The 17,972-nt window shown below is 43.0% G+C and overlaps 1 protein-coding gene across 4 annotated transcripts in view; it reads right to left on the bottom strand.

The window, feature by feature from the left end:
- Positions 1 to 17,972, bottom strand: part of LOC124301010 (cadherin-89D) — a 47,104-nt gene that overhangs the window by 9,510 nt on the left and 19,622 nt on the right. For 2 of the 4 annotated variants that reach the window (XM_046755634.1, XM_046755623.1), the window contains exons 2-13: positions 13,832 to 13,967; positions 8,329 to 8,459; positions 7,551 to 7,709; positions 6,942 to 7,050; positions 6,652 to 6,854; positions 6,287 to 6,415; positions 4,390 to 5,338; positions 3,687 to 3,845; positions 3,417 to 3,594; positions 2,608 to 2,866; positions 2,147 to 2,450; positions 339 to 1,972 (exon numbers count right to left, since the gene is read on the bottom strand). In XM_046755634.1, the coding sequence (XP_046611590.1) occupies positions 339 to 1,972; positions 2,147 to 2,450; positions 2,608 to 2,866; positions 3,417 to 3,594; positions 3,687 to 3,845; positions 4,390 to 5,338; positions 6,287 to 6,415; positions 6,652 to 6,854; positions 6,942 to 7,050; positions 7,551 to 7,709; positions 8,329 to 8,459; positions 13,832 to 13,916 (4,299 nt within the window). In that variant the 5' untranslated portion in view covers positions 13,917 to 13,967. Of the gene's footprint in view, positions 1 to 338; positions 1,973 to 2,146; positions 2,451 to 2,607; positions 2,867 to 3,416; positions 3,595 to 3,686; positions 3,846 to 4,389; positions 5,339 to 6,286; positions 6,416 to 6,651; positions 6,855 to 6,941; positions 7,051 to 7,550; positions 7,710 to 8,328; positions 8,460 to 13,831; positions 13,968 to 14,349; positions 14,508 to 15,116; positions 15,480 to 17,972 lie in introns of those variants that run through there. The other 2 variants (XM_046755614.1, XM_046755644.1) reach the window with 2 other exon arrangements.

The following is a 17,972-nucleotide window of genomic DNA, read 5'->3' on the forward strand; positions in this document are numbered from 1 at the left end:
TCACAAGTAGAAGAATGCAAATCAATGATATTCTACATTTTTTTCAAACAAGATCAAATCTTGGAAAATTTTTATTTTTTTCTCCTAAATGTTAAGTATCTCGACTTGACCGTTAAATCGTTTTAATTTACTAGAGAGTGCAAGGTCAGAATGATTTCATAAAAATTTGAGTTTGTAGGCAACAAAATCAACCGTACAACTTTTTTACCAACATGATTCAAGTTGAGGGTTAAAGACATACCCAGTAGATTTCCAATTGACTTGATCGAGACGAAGGGTATACCTCTGAAACTAGAAACCCGCACCACTCAAGCGATACAAAACGACAAAGTGATTACCTCAACCCTTATAATTTCGTATCCGTAATGCGCAGTCGTCGGAATAGCCGCGACCATCGGACGTCCGTCGGACTTGAAGCGAGGCGCGTTATCGTTTACGTCCTTAACCCTGACGACGATCTTAGCTTCGTTAAACTCAAGCCCGTTAAGCCTGTCGCCTACCACGGGATAAATCATCGCCGGCATGGCGCGTCCATTCTTAACCCTGTCCACCCTGACCTTCATTTCATAAAGCTCTCTGCTCTCTCGATCGAGGGGCGAAATGAGGAGAAGGGTGCCGTTTTGAGGGTCGATGGTGAAGCGATCCTTGATCTCCGATTCCGTCGACGCGAGAGTGTAGCGGACGTGTTGCTGGCGGAACGAGTCGGACACGTTGAGCTGTACGAGCCTGAAAGGAACGGGATAGTTCTCCAGAACTTCTACCTCGTAGTACCGGTGCTGGAAGACGGGGCGCCTCAACTCTTGGCCGTCTTCCGGATCGACGACGTTGACAACAAGCATCGCGGTAGATGTCAAACTCGGCGATCCGAGATCACTCGCCGTCACGGTCACGTTGTGAAGACCCTGAGCCTCGTAGTCGAGCTGAACAATGGTCTTTACGAGGCCTTCCTTCCCGTCTATGCTGAAGTATCGACTGACGTTCTGCCGGTGAGGAATGTCGAACAGAACCAATCCGTTCCCGTTTCCGACCAGGTCTGAATCGTTCGCGTGGAGCTTCGCGATTACCGTTCCGACCGGGCTGTTCTCCGGCACCGAGGTACGGTAGACCGGGATCGGATGCTGGTCACCTCTGCGCTTCCAGACGTCCTCGAAGCCCCAGAAGAGCGGAGGATTGTCGTTGACGTCAAGGACGTTTACCTGGACCAAAACCGTGGTTGTCAACTGCTCGGTACCGCGGTCGCTGGCCGTCACATTGAACTCGTACATGTCGAGCGACTCGCGGTCCAGCACTCCGGTCACCCTGAGGACCCCGGTTTGCTCGGAAATGAAGAAGGGCACCTGCTGTGGACCGGGGACCAGGGCGTAGGACACAACGGCGTTTCTGCCATGATCCGCGTCATCCGCCTCGACGGTCCCGATGGCGTGGTCTTGGTACGAGCCTTCGGGGACGTTGAAGAGGTACCAGGACTTCCTGAAGACCGGGGAGTGGTTGTTGACGTCGGTGATGAAGAACCTGAGTGTTACGTTGTCGAAGAGTCCACCACCGTCGACGGCGATGATTGCCAGGACGATCTCACGCCCAGCCGGAAGCGCTTGGGATACCGACACTTCACCGGTACCAGTGCTTATAACGAAATGGGCCTTCGGCGTTCGACGGAATCGGTTTTCCCCGAAGGTCTCGTTCACTATGGCGTAGGTAACCTCGCCGTTCGTACCCTCGTCCTTGTCCGAAGCTACCAGACGGATTATCGGCGTTCCGAGAGTCACGTTCTCCGGTATCGCAAGAAGGGGCGCTTCGTCGTCTTCTCCGTTGGAACCAGACCCGCGTTTTCCAGCGACAAGATGATCCTTCGTCGATTGATTGGCGACCTCAATTCCCAGATCGGGGAGTATCACCATCTGAGTGAAGTTCGGCGCGTTGTCGTTCTCATCGGTTACAGTGACCATAAGTTGGGCCTCGGAATGCAGGTTGGCTGAAAATGCAGATAATGTCATCACCGAGTCTAGCGCGTGTCGATTAGATCGTCGTTTTAACCCAGATGGTGCAACTCCAAAATTAATGTCAAGTTTCCACAACCGGCACGGTGCTTTTTGCAATGGCACCGGAGGGTCGTGATCTTTCACAAGATGAGCCGGCTTTCACTTACCCTTATCTCTCGCCACCAGGCTTAGATTGTAAAACGGCTTGACCTCCCGGTCCAGCAAGCCCTCGGCATTTCCCTTGAAGAACACGCGTCCCGAGACCTGATCAATCGTGAACAAGTCACTCCCTTCCCCGTGAACAGTTATCGCAAAGTTCTGGTTACCACCGTCGTCCGGATCCCGTGCCATAATTCGCCTCATCAATGCCACTTCTGTGCCCACTGGACTGTTCTCTTGAATACGACCCTCGTAGATCGGAATCTCGAACATTGGCGCGTTGTCGTTCTCGTCTTCGACGATTACGGTCACCTGAGTCAATTACTCGAAAAATTATTTCAAGGTGTACCTGGCGACCTTTGGCATTGGATTTCTCTGGTCATTCGAAGCATGCAGGACTTCGAACGTCTTGGAATTATTCAACCAATCTGAGTTTTGATAACTCAAATTCAGGACTGAAAGTACTCACCTGAAATATTCCAACGCCTCTGACGTTGTCAGCAATTACAGTGATGCTGTAATTTTCCCGCGTTTCTCGATCCAGACCTTTTGGCGTGTAGAGAGTACCTTCAGCGGTAATGGCGATGCCCGGTACGTCCTGCTGATTCGCGATTAGGAAGCGGATATTGCGGGTCGAATTGGTGCCATTATTCGGCAACACTTGACCGATGAAGGCGCCGGGCATATTCTCCTTAACGCGAAAGACAAGCGGCATTCCGGCCGTCCTTCTGTAGTGAAAAAACGATGTTGGATAGTAAAAAATCTGACAAATCGGTCGCTAAATAGCGGCAATTAATTTCATCCTCATTCGACCTGCCTGATCGTGGGGTTGGCGTTCGTGTTGCCAGACAGGAAGACCCGCAGGCAGTTTTTAAACTGTAACTAGATCGTGATATGTTGTACTAGCGTGCAGCTACGAGGAGTGAAAAATTGGAAGAGAAACTGAGTAGGTAGATGGTCGCGGAGTGATAAGCATAAAAATTAATGACCACCTTGACTGAAACAACATATAACGCCCATCGCGCTGGCGACGAAATTAAGAAGACTGTTACAATTATATTTAGATTGCGCAACGAAGCCAGCTAGCTTTCGTCTGAGAAACCGTCTTACGATGGACACGGATCGGCCTGCTTTAAGCCCTGTTTTCACTTTCTCGCGTGAAATAAACACCTAGCTACCGCTTCGAGCTCTCTTGATAAATCATCCTGTAAACGCTTGGTAGCTAAACGCGCCACTTGGCTTCCCCTTGAATTACGGTTATTAATTACCCTCACTTACTGCGTAAATATTCCCCTCTCGTCCCCGGGGTCCACTACGTGGATGGAGACGTTTGTTACGATCATTAAGTCCCGCTCGTCCGTAACCTGAGCTTCAAAGTCAAACAACGATCTGTCGTATTTCTCGATCTCATCGATCACTGTTATCGTCCCCGATCGTTCCTCCACCGCGAATGGCACTGTAACAAATTTATCAATTTCTAATAATACTGCTAACTCAACTTTCATCATTCTTACTTATACGACTAACAGTTGAGGGTCCAGTTCCTACCTCCTTCGTAGTAGCTGTGCAGAAGATCGTAAATCAGATCATCCTTGGGCACAGCTTCGTTCACTCGAATTTGTCCAACGCTGGTACCGATTCCAACATTTGCGCCGACCCAAAACTCGTAAGGTGCTCCGATAAAATCGGGCTCCCCAAGATTTCGCCCTAGGCAGAATCGAAGACAAGTTAATTTAAGACTTTATGAATTTATTCTGAAAATTTGCTTTCACTCTGACTATCCACAAACACGGCGAAATCTTTATCAACATTAAATGAACGTGAAGATCTTCGCAAAGTGATGGAAACCACGACGGGTTGGTTTTGACACCTTTTTGAAAATCCCCTCGTATTTCAAGTCTTCTGACATATGCGTCTCGCTAACCCCCTTGCATTACCAATTAAGACTTTTTGCTACCCGGATTACGAAGGGAAACCCCTGCAATTTGTCAAGTTACCCACCTAACTCACGTTCTTTTAATCCGTTTTTCACGAAAATTTGTTTCCGAGAGTTTTCAAGGTCGCTGATTTCGACCCTGAGGTAAGGAACTTACAAGTCATGCGATTATGAAAATGACATGTGAAAAGAAAATGTAATAGAATAACGAAAGTCGTCGATGTCACTAGGGAATTTAATCATATCAAACAATCTCGTTCGTGCGATTAGAAACTGAGGAAATAGGATGACGAAAATTACGTAAAATCGACTTACCTCCAGAGCGGAAGGCTTCCACGGTGACGACCGCCAACGAGGACCGCCTTTCGCTAGGATTCGTGGGCTGATCCACCGCCTCTACAAAGATCGCATGCCGTCCTTCGATCACAGGACTTTCAGCGACGGAAATTACTCCTGTACGAGCGTCGACACTGAACGGCGTGCGAGCCGAAGCGTTTCCCTGCTGCTGGAGATGATAGAGAACCATTCCGTTCGTGTCCAGGTCGATGTCGAGTGCCTGAACCTGGCCGACGACGGTTCCAGGCGGAGAGTCACTCGGCAGCATGAACTCGTACAGGTTACCAGGCACGAAGGTCGGATTGTTGTCGTTGGCGTCAAGCAGGGTGACTTCGACCGTGACGAATGAAGAACTGCCCGACTTCTTAACGACGCTTGGACGCCGTTCGCGCGCGAACACCTTCACCTTGAGGGAGCTCTGTTGCTCCCGGTCCAGGTGACTCTGATCGCGTACCGTCAGCCATCCGGATTTGGCTTCGAGGGCAAAGGCGCCTGAAGAGTCTTCAAGGACGTAGTCAAAGTCCGCGTTCTCACCCTGGTCCCGGTCGACGGCGACGACTTGGAGGACGCTCAACCCGTTGGGGAGGTTCTCGAGGATGCTGATGTTGTAGGACTCGAGCTCGAACTCCGGCAGGTTGTCGTTAAGATCAAGAACCTCGACCTCGACTCGCGCCAGCGTCGTTCGCAGCGGGTTGTCCATTTGCGAAGCTTGAATCTGCATCGCGAACGTGTTTCCAGGCAAGCTTCGCTCCGCGTCAAGGTCGATCTCTCGTTCCAGGAACAGCGAACCGTTGTCCGGGTTCAGATAGAAGAAACCCCGCTCATTTCCCGCCGTCAAGTCGTAGCGGATACGGGCGTTGATGTCTCGATCCTGATCTAGCGCCAGGATTGGCGGCGTGAAATTCAGCTCCAGGTGGATCGGCCGGTCCTGAGATTGACGGGATTTTAGCCGTTGAATATCGCCGCGATTTCGATACAACGATTTGGATTATAACACCGTCTGACAATGGTCACGTTAACTCGGATCGAGGTATCGTTCCTTCGATTTGTAGATTCACGTAATAGATAAACGGTTGTCCGAAACTCGAAGATTACCTTTCACCGAAAGAAAAGATTTTGTTCCACGGTCAGGTGGCTGTGTCTAATCTCAGGCCACTTACACCTGCGGATTGAAATCGATTCTTCTGCTATCTGTGACTAGATACTTCCGGTAGCGACGCAGTATCGGACTTTGTTCTTTCGGTATTGCTAGATTGTGTTTATCACGGCTTTGTGCACCGTTCACTTTCACGTCGTGTCGGAATGTAGGTAATGCTAAAGTCCTTTCAGTGGATAAATTTATTTCTATACCCTGTTGTCATATTCAATACGTATCGTAATAACGAGGCAAAAGGCTGCGCCGCATTGTATTGACAGTTTATTTATGTGCAGAATTAACAGATAGCGTATTATTGAAAAGATGCAAAGTCACATGCTTGGTTACAAATTACACAATGGGACCGTTTAAATTTTATTATTTCGCAACCTAACTCTCGCCGGAAATTGAACTCATTGTCAATTGACATGATCAAACTTAGTTCATTTGTTTTTGTTACCTGTACGAATTTTTTCTACGGTAAAATTCGTACTAGGCACAGGGTTTGATGAAATTCTGCCTGCCTGACCGAGTATCTTATTTCGGGATAATTAGCTAATTAGGATTTTCAGTAGTGGATATGACAACCATAACAACCATTCAGATCAGTTCAGAGGAATCCATTTGAATAGGAATGCCTGTTAATTTACCAGTCCTTCGTTTAGAAAAAAAAAAAGAAACTTTCAAATTATTACTAGTGTCTGTTTTACTTCGTTTTTTTTTTTTTTTTTTACCACTCACCAACATTGGATAAAACTCGTATATCTGAGTCCTATAAACGTCTTGGGTAAACCTTGGATTTAAATCGTCGCTATCTGAAACAAGGACGGTGACTGTGGTATTGCTGGTTCTACTGGGTATCCCTCGGTCCTGAAAGTCAAACGTATTCATCGTTAATTATCTCACTAATCATCGCTGAACTCCATCGCACTTGACCATCGCAACTCAGGGAATTCAATCTTTCATCAATTACGTTAGACGCTTCAAATGCCGGAACGAAATGCCCGCGTATACTTTTCGAAGTGTATTTCAGCTGTCTAGGTTATTCCGGTTCAACTCGTCCATGTATAATTTCGCAACGTCCATGCAAGATCGTTCGAACTTACCGATGCCATAATAGTGAGAATGAATTCCCTGTCACCAGCATCGTAGTCCAGCTGTTTTGTCAGGACGAGTTCGGCCCTGTGACCGGAAGCAAGAGCAAATTTTCCTTCTTCGTTGCCCCGCACGATCGTATAGTGAACATCGCTGTTCTGGGTGTTGAGCTTGTCCCTGTCAATCGCGTGAATTCCTCGGAATATCGTCCGACCTTAAAATAATGAAAATTTCCGTTGAATCTCTTGACGAATGACCGCGGATGCGCGTGAGATGGAATGTGGGATGTTTTTTTACTCACCGATCGGAGTCAGTTCGTCGATCGTGACGTGATAAGGAGCGTCCACGAAACTTGGAGAATGGCTGTTAACGTCTTCGACAAAAACGGTAACCGACAAGTGTGCTGATATCTAAATAATGGAAAGTGATTTCGAAAATTTTTAGTCATCGCCTTTTTCGTCCCATCAACGCGTTAGTTCCGTCAAATTTCACGGCTCAGTGAGCTACTAATGATTTGATTTCTGTGAGGAAAATTTAAGACGGGCAAAAATGTTTCCCATCGATCTCGGGCATGCGGGTACATAGGAAATGGGCGTATTTCTCGGGCGAAATTGAATGGTTCATTGTCAATTGAGTGTGTAAGAAGGAGAATCTAGGTTGAATACCGCGGCGTGCCCCATATATTGTCGAATCAATAAACCATTTCCTACCGCTTTCTTCAAATGATCTCACGAGCCTAGCATGTGACCTAGTATTAGAGTCGGTTATTATAAACTCTGCATCCGTACAGGATGAAAATTAAAGTTGGCCAAATTGGTGTTTCGTATTCTAATTGTACGTTCGACTTGTTCTTCTTAATGCAAAAAAAAATAAATAAATAAATAAAAATTTCCGTTCCTTTTATACATACCTGTGAATTTCCCGCCCCCATGGCGTTGCAGACGACGCGAAATTTCAGCACGTTTCGTGGTGTTTCTCCCTCTTGCTGGTCCTCCAATGAACGGGCGAGAATTATGGCCACGTGCGTTGCGTTCAGTTCCTTGTAAGAGAAATATCTCGCATCTTTTTCCTGAAAAAAAAAAATTTACCTCGTTTCAAGATTAACGCATCGAATTTTACTCCATCTCTGCATGCGATCGTTTGATTTGATTTCTTATTATACGAAAGTTGTCAGTTGTCAGACGTTAACGGGAGCCAACGCGGGCTTCTGGCGTCTAATAAATGGAGCATGGCGTGTTCGTTTTTACAATAAAACGATCAAATACCGTACCTGTTCCAGTTCGGCTGTTTCACTCTATAAAGCAACGCCTTTACTTTACGTTCGAAGTAGATTTTCCCATAGGGGAGATAAAAACTGTCTGTTAAAAATCGTCAAACTTTTACCAATCTCCATCTTACCACCAAAATCCGATGCGATTAAATAGCCAACTCTCACGGGGTTTCCGAGTTACGATAGTGAATTTACTTTGTAACTTCGCATCTCGAATCGCAACGAAACGAATTGAGACGATATCCGAGGTTTTGAAAAAATTGAAATCTTGTTCCGCGCTTTTTTTGAACTTCTGATTCACTCGTCGCTATCACATAATGACCGAAAGGTGAGCGACGATTTTATACCGATAAGGACACCCGTTACGTGGGTTAGGTTTTTGGCCGTCGCGGCGTTGTTGATTGGGGACTTAGCGAACCTTGTCAACCGGCATTATGGCAAGATGCTTCCTGGGATGAACTTCCAAAGTGAGAACTTCGTGCTCCCTTGGCAAATTCCCCGGCAGCCTGACGAACTTCTGGTATTCCCCAGCGGGGTAAAATTGACATCCTGCGAACAAAGCCAGCCCACAGGACCGTTATCTGCGATCAGTAAGTCTTAATTAATTGCCACCACCTCGAGTATTTTATATCTCATTAAAAACTGATCGACACTGATCCGTTTTCTTCCGTCTGTGACATAAATAAATTGCAATAAGTATTTATAGCAATTATAAATAGGGATTTAAATAAGGATTAGAAGAAGAATTGCGTAATACAATTCGTTATTTATCTGGCCAAGCCTTAATGCGTAAGTTTTTTCTCGCAGAGTCGGTTCGCAGATACGCCCATACTTTCATTTTCGTTACAATTTATTCGAGTGTATCTCAAACCGACGATTTTTTTTTTTAATCATTTTTCTATAATTTCTTATGCAAATATCTAGCATTCGATTTAACATTTAATCTTCGATCTTGCGCGTATTAGTTTCAGCCTGTGTCAACATCACGATATGCTTACACACTCCCTAAATTGGTGTGAAAAAACATTTCTCTTTCATTTACGGTAAGGTGATTAATTTTAACTCTCAAATACAGCCGTGAGTTTGTTTCAATAAATAACACTCGAATTCTCGTTTCCCCTATATTTCGCTCACTCTCTCTCTCTCTCTCTCTCTCTCTCTCTCTCTCTCTCTCTCTCTCTCTCTCTCTCTCTCTCTCTCTCTCTCTCTCTCTCTCTCTCTCTCTCTCTCTCTCTCTCTCTCTCTCTCTCTCTCTCTCTCTCTCTCTCTCTCTCTCTCTCTCTCTCTCTCTCTCTCTCTCTCTCTCTCTCTCTCTCTATCTCTATCTCTCTCACACACACTCTCTCTCTCACTCTTTCTCTTTGGTCACGAGAAACGAACTTAAACAAGACCATCAAACAATATAAGAAGAGAATTAGAAGACTGGAGAAGTCACGACTACGTTATGGTGACGAAGAAAAACGTAATTAATTGCATCAGGATGATCTACTTTTTTTCGATAAGCATTCTTCATTCACTCTACTTACACTTGTGCTGATTCTTACGTCAAATTATCGACGTGATTTTTGACGATCACAGATTCCAATAATATCAAATGAACGCGAAAAATCGATATCAGATTGTTCACCACTTCTGGTTTAATGGCGAAGAAAACTGTAACGGTTTGCAAGGATTCTAAAGCTTGAAGGTACAGTCGGTGGCTGCGTGTTAAGCGTTTAATTGCACTCATACACGTTCAATTACGTCGTGATTATTATACGACTACCTGCTGCAGCGCGGACGATGGTGAAAGGGACCTCGGCGTTTTACGAGTTTCAATATTTTTTTCACCACCGTGAGCGTGACACTCCTTTTACTTTCAATCATATTCTCGACCGTCGCGTTGATCGTTCAGCAAAGTTTTGTGTTTTCCCTATTTCGAGTTGAAAGATCCTGCGATGATTGTACTGTTACGAATTTGTGTAAATTCTAGTCCAGATATTTTTACGGAAATTCTCTTTGACTTCCGGATATATTCAACGATAGATGAATAAGGAAATTCTACGTCGACGACAAGAAGCCCGTAAAAATTGACACTCGAACGTTTGGAAAGGAAAAGCGAAAAGACTGTGAGGAAAACGTAAAAAAATGAATTAGTCATAGTCCTTTCGAAAAATGTAGAATTTATCAGGGAAACGATTGAAAAATCTTGGAAATTTTTTCACAGATCTGTGTAGATACACATCTATACGATTTTTTTCTCTTTTTAAAAGACTGTTTTTGAACTCGTAAATGTGCAAGGCTAAAAGCACACATTATATTCAAAACAAGACACGCGCAGTGCAAACTAACAATGAATGAGTTCACGTTGAAAGTACAGCACGAATTGCAATAAATTTACTTTCGATATTAAATTTCATCATGCTGTACACATGTATGTACAAGGTTCTACGTGCATTCGATTCCTTTGTTCAAAGTTTTTCCATAAGGATTATTGCTGCGTTGAAAAAACCTTGCAGAAATAATTTCAATTACCGTTGATTAGCTCCATGGCACCTTATATGATTTATTTGTACAGTATCTCTATGACTGACTTATTCTTCTATATCTTTTTTTTTTTTTTTTGCTTTCAAATCACGCGTTGGTCAATATCAAAGTGACTGTACCTGTACATTGAGTATTGAGCGAGAAGAAAATAAGTCGTCCTAATGTAAAGTCGAATACCAAATCTAAATCTACTAAGCTATTAATTGGTTTAAAGAAATTTGAAACTAAAGATCGACATCGAATCCTTTGTAGGTATGCATTTCGAGCAGTTATGATTTTTGTATTTCTAAAGAGACCTTTTCTAGCTTATTAATAATACAATAATTCGATCGATATTCTGTCTATATATATACGAGTATACATATATACGCAGATCTTGTGATTAAACTAATGAGAGGTAGCGATCTTCTACGAACCAATCTTCTTCGTAAGAGAAGACATTATCTCATGCATTATTCACCCGATTCAATGGCACCGTCGCTGTCATAGATAACCCTCTGCTACTGCATGTTATACCCACCCACCACACCGAATAGCCTTAGCTTCCGGAGCAAGTGGAGCCGGTATGCCCAAGATAATTTAATGAATGCTCACTTGCATTGCTCCTTTTTCGCTTTTCCTATTTATGCCACGTTCTTGTACTTGGAATATTCAAATTTCTGAGGCGTGATGTATCGTTGGAAGAAAATTGTACCGAGTGAAATGAAATTAAAACGAGGGTTTCGACGATCAAGGATTGTATTGTTCTCTTAAAAAGACATTTAATCCTAGTGAAACGTGACGTTGATTGTTTCTGAATTTTTTAATATCTTTCACATTTTTATTCACGATCTTTGTGATCATTGAAAATATACAACTTGTCTATAGCTGTTACTTTCGTCGTAATTTCTTCTTTATGCATCTACTGTTTATAAGATAAGGAACTCGGACGTTTTTTTATTTTTAATTCGGTCAGATTTATTATTGTAGAAAAATGCCGATTGCTGTCAAAAAATATATAAACTGTCATATTTTCATGCGTTTTCTCCATGAATCAATCTGTTTTCGTCATATACTCAAAGATCATGAGTGGAAAATACTGGAAAATACAACAAAGTGACATATTGTTGAACCGATTCATTTTCGACCATTCAGCGACTCGTATTTCGCATACTAAAAAGTTTCAATCATTCCATATCACGCGCGCTTGTAATAATCTGGAGCTGGATCAGTGAATTTTTGATTACATCAGACATGGTACGCGGTAATCGAACGGTGATAATCGGTGTGTGACGAGAGAATCGACGGGGCCGCAACTCTGAGGTGAAACATTTTTTCTCTAATACCTGCTCGAGAAACGTTTTATAGAAAGTCGACGGTTTTACGATAGTCCGAGCTCTCCCTCCGCCTCCGCCGCCTCCGCGTCACCAGGCCAGTCGATCGTTGATTTTACATCTGCATTCGTTGCCCAACACTCTCATCGTCTCAAAGCCGGCGGACGAGTGTTATTCAATATTTATAACTCGTCCATTCGGAATTTATACACCGGCAGCCAAACGCTTCATGACCTTATGAAACCTCCGCCGACTTACCGATTTGACGTTTCGAGTACGATCGGAACCTGCCTCTGGTTTTCAAGTATATATTTTTTTTTTTTCTTTGTTTTTTTTTTTACCGATCAGAAACGTTGGTCTTTATACGTACCATTTACAGGGATTCGCCAATTGCACGAAGACAGTCGGTGATCGCTGACCCCGACTGACCACAGATCTTCAACCGATCTTACACGATCACTGGCGTCAGCCTTTAAAGCTTCCGCTGATAAATATCAAGCCGTTTTCTCCACTAGTTTAATTACACTCCGGCACGTAATAATTTGCAAGCCGCATTCGTTATCCTTACGTATCCAACACGGCTGTGAAATAACTCCTAATGCATAATTCCGCCATTTACCTAGCTTCTTGGACGTGATTAGTTTACTTTTTTTTTTCTTTTTTTTTTCAATTCTATACCTTTACTCCTTCGTGAGGAAGGAAAAAAATCCTCACGCATGTCGCGCGTTTATTTTTACCACGTATGTTCAGTTGCGCATTTGGTGAAACTGGAGGAGTAATTTAGCTGTTGTTTTACTTTTTTTTTCTGCCAAAACGACCACATTCCGTTTTGTTTCGTACGTGTAATATTTCTGACTGTTTGAGGAGTCGATATATACCTTCAGCAACGTCGGATGGCAACAATAGCGCCATGGTTCATCGCCATTGTTGTAGCAGATCTGGTTTTTCTTTACGCTATCAATGGGAAATTAGCATCCTTGACAGTGGTAATTAATGAGATAACTGTTTTATTGCCCTGACGGTATAAGGCTGCTGTAAGTGCATATTGTGGGAGGTTCGGGACCTCGATCTCACGATACCGAATGCTAATTGTGAGAACATCAAACCGGTAGGATGAACGGATAACACACACTACGCGTAACAAGCTGCTCGCCACTTATCCGTTCAATTTGTACTTTCTTGTGCCACGCATCTTCCTCCTCGTATCTTTCCAGCAAATCTTGGTACCGAAACTATACCGCTGTCAAATATTATATTTACCCACCCAATCACCTCGGGACTAGGTTGAGATTACGAATTTGAAACGTTTCGGGAGCACCAAACTTCGAGTTTTTTGGTGGCGAAACTTAAAGTCAAGAAATCAAACTTTGACGAAACATCAAAGTGTCGAATGGTCTGACAAAATACCGAAAAGACATTATTCCGACAAGTCAAAATTCCGAAAGTGGGGAAATAAGAAAATTTATAAATCGTAATATCGAAATTCCGAACGACCGAAGATTTTCAGTTCCGTGGATTTCTGGCTTGGTGAAATTTCGCCACTTTGATCATTCTTTGTTTCGGATTTTCGATATTTTCACATTCGGAATCCCGGCTATTGTGATTTTTGGTATTTCTGATTCTTTACGCCCACTCGTAGTAAACTACGCAGTGTGATTATGTTTTAATTATCAGAATTTTACTTTATCGAAACTTCATTTATCGGAACTTTGCTCTATCGTAACTTAAATTTTCGGCATCCTGCATTCCGGAACTTCGACCCGTCGGGCTTCCGACCATTCGAAACTTGGTTGTTTCGTAAAAGTTTGATTTCTTCGCTTCAAGTTTTGCCGCCAAGTAATTCGAAATTAGGCGCTTTCGGAACTTTTCAAATTTAGAACTTCAACATCGTCCCGTCATCTCGACCCGAGTCACCTACAGCTTTTAAGAAGCGAGTACAAAAATCGATGTTGATTAACAAGTGACGTAAAGATAGAGAGCGAGAGAGAGAAAGAAGATGTTCAACGTAAACTGATCATCGGCTATAAATACAGTTCGCTCCGGAATTAATCAAATTTTCCGTATTTCTTCCGGACGACTCACCTGAAGCCCCACCAGCAAATGTCACGAAGAGGAGAAAAGCTGCTAGTCGGGTTTGCCAGAAGATGACGCACCGTGCGGCCAACATTTTGACCCGCTCTGGTCTTGAGATTTCAAGCTCGTTTTTGCGGGAACATCTCTGCAAATCGGTAAAAAGAACATCGCGGTATTAGATTTGATTTAAAAATGTTTAACGTTTATTTTATGGCTAATATAAAACGGGACACCGTAAATTACAGATTGTATCGCACTGCCTTTTTCAGCTGAGCAAGTTCTGAGCAAATGTCGAAAGGCTGCACACGCGCTGTTTTCCGCAGTTAAATTTATCGTTCAACTTTTGCCGATGTAACAATTAAGGCGTTAGAATCAGTTTTTTGTATTTTAATCAGTTCCGGGAATCGTTTATCCTCGAATAATGTAAGATCTCTGAGCTTTATTGCATTGGGAGGACGGTTGGAATATGTTACATGCAACGCGGAAGATGAATATTGCGAGTCTCCGTTGTCAGGTGCGATAATTACTTTTACGATAATGCAGTTTATTCTGTTCGCCTCGATGTCGAAAGTCGATAAAATAATGCAACATTGTTGATTTCGAAACGTTTCTAGAAACTATCCTAGTAGCTGTTAGGCGCAAGTATTATTCTCGGTTGAATGGCTATTTCACAGAGAGTTATAACAGGGCTTCTAGTTCTCGGTTGAGATCAAACTGCAAAGTGCAGGATACAGGTACACGATATTGTACATACGTATAAACATTTTGTTAAAATATTGCTTTATCTCTAAATTTGGACAGTGTAATTACGAGCCACAGTCAAAAGTTGCAGCTACACGTGTGTGCCTGTGTGCGTGTGTACAAAAATATGCAGCATGTCTAGTCGACAATAAATTTTTTTTTATTAAGAAATAAAACTTCGCGTGTCGCGTGTCTCTTGAATGCCAATTTGAATTCTTTTACTTCTTTTGTGATTCGCCTCTTCGTTCGTTTCTTTTATTCATTCTCCTTTTTTTTTTCTTGCTTTCTTTCCTAAAACGTTTCGGCAAACTACAATTTTTTTAAGGGAAATTTTTACACTTATCGAAAACTGCTGTTGCGAATTCTGTCTCCGCAGCACTGATCAAAACGAATAAAATAAAATATAAAATAAAAAATAAAAATAAAACAGAACGTCGGCAGTTATCAGCAGTAATCGAGAAGTTAAATTGAAGCGATTGATCCGTAAGATCACTCTTGCGGAATTTTACCGTTGACACTCGTTCGACCTACTCCAAAAGCTTATCAAACTGACCTTGATCAAATTCCCAGGAAGTGTCCGTGAAAAATTAAATTCCAATTCCAATTAAGTTCCTATCGTCGACGGCACTGATCAGCGTACAATCATTAATCACATACACAAAAACTGACTCGATCGAGAATATTCACCGTCGTCGATATTCCGTCGAAAGTCGGCGAACGGTGATTTTCACTGATTGCGAATACCTGCGACAGACGCGAAAAAATCGGCACTGATCGGTGAACCGGGAATCGGTCAAGTCGACTTTTCGACTGCGGCCCAGACGAGGAAGGACTGCGGCATGCGACCAAAGACTAGCCTCGATCAGGCTGCGATATCTACCAACTGGGTTTGGTTGGGTAAAAACTTTCGACTAGTTTCACGTTTCACGAGTGACTGGTATAGGGATCGGTACCCGGAGTGGTCGACGTCGATGGCTCGCCGATCCCCACGCCCGATCGAGTATTTCATCCAATCGAGCCTCGACGTCGCTCGATTTCTTACCGATTTCACCACCCCGTCGACGGTTTTTCGGAAAACTGAGTGCCGTCATCCCCTTGGTCGACGATCGGTCGACGGAGGATGAGGAATTCGAGAGAAGAGCTGCTCGGGGAAGAACCGATGATCCTTTCGCTTTCGGCGGCCATCCAACGACCATCGCCAAGAGGTATTAAAAGAGTAAACTGTCCGTTTTGCTTTCTTTCTCGACCGTCTCTTTGGTTGCCGTGCTTATTGTCATCCTCGGCTGTTGTAGCCACGGGCTTGATGCTCATTTTCTAACCCATAACGGTCCAGGCAACGATGAGAATTCATTTTTTAGTTACATCGATCGGAGAGACCGTTGCGTGTGGGTTTTTTTTACGCTCGGTATATGTAAACACGTGATTCTGTTTAGGCAGAAACTTTCTATCGACTTTTTGTCTTTGGGAATGCTTGATCCGAATTATGCAGAATAAACAAATGGTGTTTTTTTCTGTCTCTTTCTTTGCTACTCGACTTAAAATACCTATCGTGGGTGGTTGAAATTTAACAGAATTACATCGTTTGGTCAAAGGCAGTGAATGTTTGCGAATGAAAATTGAAAAAACGAACGATATCCATAGCCAGCTTGTTTTTCTCTCAGGTTTCATCGCAACGCGAATTCATTTTCATTTTTGCCCTAACAAAACGGTTAAAATAAAGTTTTTCTCTGCAGTTTTCTCGGCCCAGCTACGCGATAGAAAGTTTATATTTATGATATCGAAAAAGCAAAACGATATACAACCAGGCCGGTTTGTGATTCAAAAATTGTGTAGGATGGACACTAATCCATTACCATTTCAATCAGACAACAGATTCAGCCTCAACAATTGCAACACTTTTGCGTAATTCGTGATGATTTTGATACAATTTATGTTTGCGTAGGTATACGAAGAGGCCGATCTGTTTTGACGAATCTGTGATACTCGCGGTTAAATATTTCCTGTCACGATTGCATTCGTTAAAGAAGCCAGTTTCAAAACTGTTTTGCGATATGTTACTTCATTATTCAGAGATTGGCGAACTTTGTGATAAAAAAAAAATTCGCAGCCAACTTCAGTGCTCAAGAAATGAATGTACCTGCCTAAACAGACATTAATTTGCTACGGAGAATGCATAAACCGTTCGAGTTTTAAGGATTAAATACGGTATGAAAGTTGACGAGTGAGTAAAAGTTGTTTTCATGAATTTTTTACTATTAACAGAAATTTGCAGAAGAACTTTTGCACAGACAAAAGCCGTACGTACTTCCTTTGTCTTGGAGTGGTGTAATTTTTTTCTCACAGTTGAAAATTATCGATGTGTAACAATTCTGTATTTTACAAGGTAGTTACAAGTGTATACGCGGATACGAGTTACAACAAAATTGCACGTCGGGGCGAGGCCCGTAATTTTATCCACCTAAAACGTCAACCTTATGGGAGTTTTGATGTACCTGCCGGTTTAACTTTCAGCAACGGATAATCATTGCCGATTGTTGCTTCACGTTTTTGCTCACTCACAGTTCCGTGTTATACGATCTATTGTACATAGCGAGTTTTAACCGTAGAAAGTAAAAAACATAAATACTGCATCTCGGGTGGAAACCTACGATTCAAATCACTCTCAAACGCATTTATACGTGACAGCGAACACTCGTTACACACCCGTCCAACCGATCACCTTCACTCTCTTACGAAGTACCATTCCCTCCAATTTGCCTTACTTTAGAAGTAAACGAGTGATTGTGATCGTCATTACGCTGTTCGAAATAACCGTTTTCTAATTATTTTTAAACGTTGCTCCACTCGGCCTGTCTCATTTACATTCGCATTTGATTCGCTCGGTGGTTATTCATGCAGTAAATATTTCGGGCCAAAGAGTATAGGAACCTGTTTCTAATTACCTAAACGGGGATACGATGATATAAGGCGACAGATGTCACATGATGTAACTTGCAGGAGAGCCAGATATTGCTTTAATGTCATTGGCGATATGATTTCCTGATTTTTCAGCCTCTGCGCTTGCAACATCGTTGATTTATTGGTCGGCTTTGAATGTATTGTCTTTTTGCCATTTCTATCGGCAGTATATTTCGCATTTATAATCACCGCTTCCCAAGTCGGTTCCAGCTCGGTATAATTCGTCCGAACAGTAGTCATCGTCGAATAAAACGCTCCTCGCTTTCTGCAACCGATTGATTCATGCTCTGTTCACGGTATGAAACCAATTTGCAGCACGATTTAACCATAATATTGAAAAGAAAAAAAAAACAAACTTCATCAGTCCAATTCGTCCGACGATTCGATATAAGTTTAAGGTACACCGGCCGATCCATCGACGATGAAAAGGCTGATTTTTTTTTTTCTGAGG

This window comes from Neodiprion virginianus, chromosome 1, assembly GCF_021901495.1.
Source record: "Neodiprion virginianus isolate iyNeoVirg1 chromosome 1, iyNeoVirg1.1, whole genome shotgun sequence".
Classification (NCBI taxonomy): domain Eukaryota; kingdom Metazoa; phylum Arthropoda; class Insecta; order Hymenoptera; family Diprionidae; genus Neodiprion; species Neodiprion virginianus.